At 37.7% G+C, this 7,500-nt stretch overlaps 1 protein-coding gene across 1 annotated transcript in view; it reads right to left on the minus strand.

Annotated features, from left to right (window-relative positions):
* The window catches only part of LOC137657176 (chondroitin sulfate proteoglycan 4-like), a 191,726-nt gene that overhangs the window by 79,133 nt on the left and 105,093 nt on the right, over positions 1 to 7,500 (minus strand). Inside the window, 3 exon segments of the mRNA XM_068391522.1 lie at positions 2,714 to 4,625; positions 5,920 to 6,086; positions 6,910 to 7,140. Coding sequence (XP_068247623.1) covers positions 2,714 to 4,625; positions 5,920 to 6,086; positions 6,910 to 7,140 — 2,310 coding nt within the window.

Here is a 7,500-nt window from a genome sequence, read left to right on the forward strand (position 1 = left end):
GTCCGGTCTCATGTTCTTGTGTGGGATCCCGGGTTAGATTTCAGTCGGATTTGCTTCGAAATCCTTTAAATTCTGTGCGTGCGTCCGTCCGTTGATCTGATCAGTCAATTAGGTTTCCGGTAGATCGTTAGTCTATTGTGCTTGGCCAAGGCCAGATTAGAGAAGAGAAAGCATAAAGTAATTTTATCCTACATAATATGCAGGAAATTAGAAAGACAATGGCCTCAAGAGTCAATTTCTCTTGACATATGAAGATAGACAGGTTTATTGTTATTATTATTATTATTACTATCCAAGCTACAACCATAAATTGAAAAGCAAGATGCTATAAGCCCAGGGGCTCCAATAGGGGAAAATAGCCCAGTGAGGAAAGGAAATAAGGAAATAAATAACTGAAGAGAACAAATTAACATAAATCATTCTAAAAAAGGTAATGACAAAAGATATATGTCATATATATACTATTAACAGCGTCAAAAACAAATATGCCAACATGCTTCAAAGAGGTCAAAGTAATCTCGAAAGGCCTAGGGTGTGGGGATTTAGGTATTTGTTAATCCCAAAGAGGTTTAATAAGGCCTTATTAAACCTCATTGGTTAGTCAAAGTATTACGGTTGCCTCCACCAAGGTTTAAAAAGGACATAGGATCATTGGATGTCAGCCCCAATCCTTTGCTAGGAACTGAAGTACTCTGGGAAGAGAGCGTATGGTTAGGTGAAAAGCGCGCGCGCGCGTGTGTGTGTGCGTGTTATAAGCCCTCTTTCTTACTCATCTTCTCACTCTTTCCTAAACTGGATATATGTAAGCATACATCCTCTCTCATGTGTACAATTAGCTACAAATAGGTACAGTTGGCTTCATTCATTCCGGTACACTTCACGGGAAACCAAGGAGACAGCAGTGTACAAGAATTAACGAAGCCAACTGTGCCAGTGATTTATTTGATCGTTCGTTCGTTTGTTTGTCCAGATTGACAGGAGCTTTCGGAACATCAAATAAAAATCATAACCTATTCACAACTAATTGCACCTAAGACAAAGGATGCATTCTTACTTATATCCAGTTTAGGAGAAAGTTGGAAAATTTCAAAAACTTTAAAAGTATAAAAAACAAAAAATCGCTCAAAGGAAACAAATGAAATCGATGAAGTCTGTAATGATTTGATTTCAGGTTTTAATTACAGCATATAAGTTTCTTTTTGTAAATGTATTGATTTCTATTGAGTGTTCAGAGCAAATACAGAATGACTGTCCCTTTTCTTGCCTGATTGCCTGAAAACTAAATAACTCGAAAGCATATTTATTGCTATTATTGCTCTTACTGACCTATGAGGAAAGCATATATATATATATATATATATATATATATACAGTATATAGATATAGATATATATATTATATATATATATATATATATATATATATATATAAATATATATCTATATCTATAAGAACAAGCATTCACCATGAAATAATTACAAAGTTCTAGTCCTAAACATTTAATTTCCACATCGTTGAAGCATTTTAAACTAAATGCATGATTGATGCTTTTTCTATTTGCACAAAGCCTTTTAACCTTCCAATTGTAGAATTAATTCTACGGATTAAACCTATTAAAGATATCCGAGAAACATATTTAATGTTTTTCCACAGAAATCTCAATGGAAAAACCACATGATGCTTCTATAATTTTAGTCGGACAGCGAAAATATGCGATGACCACATATATACCCATAAAACGAATCTATGCTGCAGTCTAACACAAAATCTGACACCGAAAATTTTGGGACATTTTCTCTGACCCCGGCCCTTACTAGATTCGGACCCCAAAAATAGGGCCTTTTTTCAAGAAAATGTCATATTAAGGGTTAAGTAATAAATCATTTAAAAGCAAAGGGAACTGAGGGTGAAAAATATTTGCTCCTAACAATTGAATAAGCAAAAATTGTGTAAGCAAGATTACTTTTGTAAACAAGGTTTAATATTTGTGCTAGGTACGGACTATGGTTAGGAGGTATGAAAATGTATGATGAAAATTTGGGTACGTAAATCAAGATTAGGATTCCAACTCATCACATATTCACAATTATTACAATTCATAATTAATTAATTCGCTATAATACCTCTTTGAATTAACTTGAGAATAAACACATATGCATGTGCACACACACACGTACACACAACCATAGCCTATGGAAACTGTAAGAATATTTTATCCAAAACAGTTCTTAACTGTTACCCTTCATCGAATTTTTTCATCATCTCATAAAAAGGAAGTATAACATTTAGATTTTAATAAGTTTATATATACAATTTCTTGAATTCTTCATTAACTAACGAGAAAAAATTCTTCCACTCCAAATAGCCACACTCATACATGCGCCTGTGTGAATTATTATAGTCCATTTCTTTTAGCGATGCATATTTGCACCGACTTGCAGCGGTGCCCTTTTAGCTCGGAAAAGTTTCCTGATCGCTGATTGGTTGGACAAGATAATTCTAACCAATCAGCGATCAGGAAACGTTTCCGAGCTAAAAGGGCACCGCTGCGAGTCGGTGCAAATATGCATCGCTAAAAGAAATGGACTATAGTAAAAATCACATCACAACCTGTATCACTCCCTCTCCCAAAACACATTAAAATGGACATTATCAAAGCAAAGCAACAACTCTAACCTACTAAAAGGATATACCATAACATAAAATAAATTACCTTAATTTCAAAGATTCCATCGGTCGTGGTATCGCCAACTCTTGCCTGGAAGCGAAACTCATCTTTGAAGCTTGGATCTCCTTTATTCGAGTACTTTAGATTATTACTCACGAGGTCCGACTCAGTGAACTGCGTTCCACTCTGCCCCTGGATATTCAGGTTCCCATACTTGGGTGGCTTGGTCACTAGGAAAGAGACCGCATTCCCCCAGGCATTCATGTTGGTCTCCACACTCAGGTTGTGGTTCGATATGACGGCCTCCTGGCCTCGAGGGACAATGATGCCACTGTTGTTGACAATTTCAATAAAAGGCTCCGAGGCTACTATCTCTAAGATGCCAGTGGATGACAAATGGCCGTCGGTTACCGATATGACTGCCTTTCCGTAAGATTGGCCTTTGTGACGGAAGACGATACGTCTCTTGTCTATGTCCTCTTGAGTGAAGATATAAACCGGCTCAGATTTGTCTTCCACGTTGAAAAAGTCACCGTTGGGTATTTTTCTTCGAGTGTATTGTATCTGCGATGGTGGGGTGTCCAGGTCTGGATCTGTGTACTGGAGATCGTTGGAGGTAACAACTCTCTCGCTTTCAGTCACCACATTCAGTACCTTTTCCATGGTCCTGATTGGGTGGTTGTCGTTGATCATGATGATCTTGAAATGCATGATGCCAACATACTGAAAATCTACTTCTGGGTCAGCAGCTAAGGCCACAAAGTGAAATCTGTCCTTGGTGGACTCTGAGTCATCATGCTGATAAAAGATCGATCCTGACTTGAGCTCTTTTGATGTGAAATATGTAGCATTATGTCTCGCTGGAACGACGAGAGATTCGTCAACTACTTCGATTGAACCATGCTTAGGAGGACCAGTCACATTGAATACTATTTCTTCTATGTCCTTAACTTCAATATGGAGGTACTTACTGGTAATCTTCTGCTTTGATCCCTCCTGGACATCTAAACGCTCAACTACAATATCAGCATCCACAGTTGGAGGTGTGTGCCTTATATTGAAGGTCTTAATATCACTTGATCTCCCATCAGTGGACACCTTGAACTGGAAAGAGTCGTGGAGAGCTGAATAGCTCTTTCGGTGTAATTTATATTTCACACGACCCTTGGCGATATCCTCTTGGCTGAATATGGAACCTTTCTCTATTTGCCTGTGTCTTGTAAGATCACCAGAGCTGAGATAGAGTGATCCATACATTGGAGGGGATATAATGCTGTAGATAATATTCTTGTCTTCTGTTGGATCAGGTCTTGTTACACTCTGGAGGAAACCTTCCGAGATGAAACTCTCCTGAATTTGATCAATCAACAGTTCTGAATTTCTAATAACCTCTACAACCATGGCAACAAAGGAGATTCGAAACGTGTACTCAGTTGAGAATTTCTCTTCACCAGCCGATATCTTAAACCTAAATTCATCGACTTTTGGCTCCTTCGTCGTGTGTAAGTAGCGGATCTTGTCCTTTTCCAGTTGCCGACTGCTAAACTGGTTCACATTCTGCCATCGATCATTGCCTCGCAGCCTCTGGACAGCACCGAATTCCGGTAACTCCGTGAGGTCAAATCTTATTTCCAGCTCTTGCTCAGGAGCATTTGTTGTGTATGACAGATTCCTTGGAGTTATCAGAGCCCAGCTGCCATGAGTCATGACTAGACCAGTGTTATTAACTAGGTAAACTTGAAGATCAAAGGCTGCTACTCTCAGAATAGTCAGCTCACCAGTTTCAATGCCATCGGAGACTTTCAAAGCAATCTTATTATCTGGTTCGCCTCGATGAACATAAGATATCAAACCTTGGTTGATGTCTTCTTGAGTGAAGGAGTAAATAGGTTTGCCAGGCGCTTGAGAGTTCTGAATGTAACCTCCATCTTTTTCTTTCAGGTTCACAACTGATATCCTGAAATAAACAATCAACATATTAGCAAGAGAAAGTCAGGAAATTTTCAAGCAGTATGTATGCAATGACAAAATGTTACAGTAATGACCTATCGTCCATTTCTTTTAGCGATGCATATTTGCACCGACTCGCAGCGGTGCCCTTTTAGCTCGGAAAAGTTTCCGGATCGCTGATTGGTTGGACGAGATAATTCCAACCAATCAGCGATCACGGAACTTTTTCGAGCTCGCTGATTGGTTGGACGAGATAATTCCCACCAATCAGCGATCAGGAAACTTTTCCGAGCTAAAAGGGCACCGCTACGAGTCGGTGCAAATATGCATCGCTAAAAGAAATGGACTATAGAGTAGTAAGTAGCAGCGGTAAAAACAAACACAGGTTGTAGTACAGTGGGTAAAATGGCAGGTATGTAAATAAGGGATAAGGCAGACCTACTGTATGCTATTCAGCTTAACCACACACACAGACGCATGAGCATAACTACAATGTTTTATTGAACATTGGGATCATGAATATTAAGACCTACCATAATTTTGTTTTAAGAAATATATACACTAGTAAAAAAATAGTTGCACAAAATACATGATTCAAACGTAATTCTTAACTGTAAAGCTATCAAGAGGTTACTGATAATATTTACTACCCTTATAAAGGAATTCAGCGTACACACACACACACACACACACACACACACACACACACACACACACACGTGTGTACAGTAATCCCTAACATTCACCCTTTCCTTTTAAAGGTTTAAAGGCCGCTCATGAATGACAGAGGCAAGGGACAGTGACAGTGCCCTAGCATGAAGGATAATGACCTAGACTAGACTAACCATATAATATATGATCAGCGCCCAAGCCCCCTCTCTACCCAAGCTAGGACCAGGGAGGGCTAGGCAATGGCTGCTGGTGACTCAGCAGATAGACCTATAGGCTCCCGCAAACACCCCCAACCTTAGCTCACAAGGATGGTGAGGTTGCGGACTCTAAAGGAACTAACAGATGGAATTCCCTCTTCGTGAATTCGCCAATTCCTAAACGATGAATTTTTTTTTATTTTTTTTACTGTTTGTGAAGAATATGATACAAACACTATAGTTAAAAGAAGATGGGATGGATCTCCAACCATCTACTTAAAAAAAAAAAAAAAAAAAAAAAAAAAAAAAAAAAAAAAAAGAAGAAGAAGAAAACACACACACACACACACACACACACACACACACCACCACCACCAGTAAGATGTTCGGATGGAAAAGAATAAAAAGTCGATTATCCGAGATCTTTGTTACCTGAGCACCTCAGGCGAACTGTCACTGTCAATAACATTGATAATTTCCGGAGTGATCGCCTTGGCTGTTCCTGTAGCCAGCCGTATGACCTTTCCCAGGGGAAGCTGTATGGAGGGCACGTCGTTCTTGCTCTTAACTCTCACTGGCAACACGAAACGGTGACGAGACTGAGGAACAAAAGATAGTTGAAGTTGTAAAGGGACGATATGTTTTATGAAGCAACTTACATTAACAGAACATTTCCATGTTCAAACATAAAGTTTTATAAGCTGGTTCTTGGAGCTGTAAGTAACGATATAAATATTTAAAGGGACGATATATTTTATGAAGCAACTTATATTAACAGAACATTTCCATGTTCAAGCATACAGTTTTATAAGCTGTTTTTTTGAAGCTGTAAGTAACGATATAAATATTTAAAGGGACGATATATTTTATGAAGCAACTTATATTAACAAGACATTTCCATGTTCAAACATAAAGTTTTATAAGCTGGTTTTTTGAGGCTGTAAGTAACGATATAAATATTTAAAGGGACGATATATTTTATGAAGCAACTTACATTAACAAGACATTTCCATGTTCAAACATAAAGTTTTATAAGCTGGTTTTTGAAGCTGTAAGTAACGATATAAATATTTCATGAAGCAACTTACATCGACAAAGGAAATAGTAAGTCACGATATAACTATTATATGAATCAACTAATATCAACAAAATTAAAACAATTCCATATTCAAAAATACAGTTTGATAAGTTGCTTTTGAAGCTGTGAGTAACGATATAAATACTAGCAACTGATATAAGACAAAACAACAGCAAAACACTTCCATTTTCAAAAATACAGATTTAAACTAATATCAACAAAAAACTTAACACTTCCACGTTCAAGTTCAATCAGTTTCATAAGTTTTTTTTTTTTTTTTTTTTTTTTTTTTTTTTTTTTTTTTTTTTTTTTTTTTTTTTTTTTTTTTGGATAGATTAACTTACCTGTAAATACGACGGTAGAATGTACCCCGCTCGAGTAACCAATTCCAGTTCGAGAACGATGGAATCTTCCGTTGTCTCCGATCCATCGTGGATGTAAGTGACGCGGTCGTGATTGAGGTCAAGCAAGGTGAAGATATTGTCCTCCTGGCGGCGACCTATTTGGACGTCTAGGCGTCCTCTCGCGGGTCGGGTAATAACGTGGAATAAAACGCCTGATTCTCTAACGCCATACTGCGGGTAGGAAATAAAATTGTTGTAAAATGCCGATTTTATATCTCAGAAAATTGTTGTGAAATGCAGTTTTATATCCTGATTCTCTAACACCATACTGCGGGGTGGAAAGAAAATTGTTGTGAAATACAGTTTTATATCGCTGAAAATTGCTGTGAAATGCAGAGTTTAATGTCCTGATTCTCTAACACCAAACTGCGGGTAAGGAAGAAATATTGTTGTTGTGAAAGGCAGAGTTTTATATCTCTGAAAAGTGTTGTGAAATGCAGAGTTTAATGTCCTGATTCTCTAACACCAAACTGCGGGTAGGAAATAAAATTGTTGTAAAAGGCCGATTTTATATCTCTGAAAATTGCTGTG

Source organism: Palaemon carinicauda, chromosome 18 (genome assembly GCF_036898095.1).
Source record: "Palaemon carinicauda isolate YSFRI2023 chromosome 18, ASM3689809v2, whole genome shotgun sequence".
In the NCBI taxonomy this organism is placed as follows: domain Eukaryota; kingdom Metazoa; phylum Arthropoda; class Malacostraca; order Decapoda; family Palaemonidae; genus Palaemon; species Palaemon carinicauda.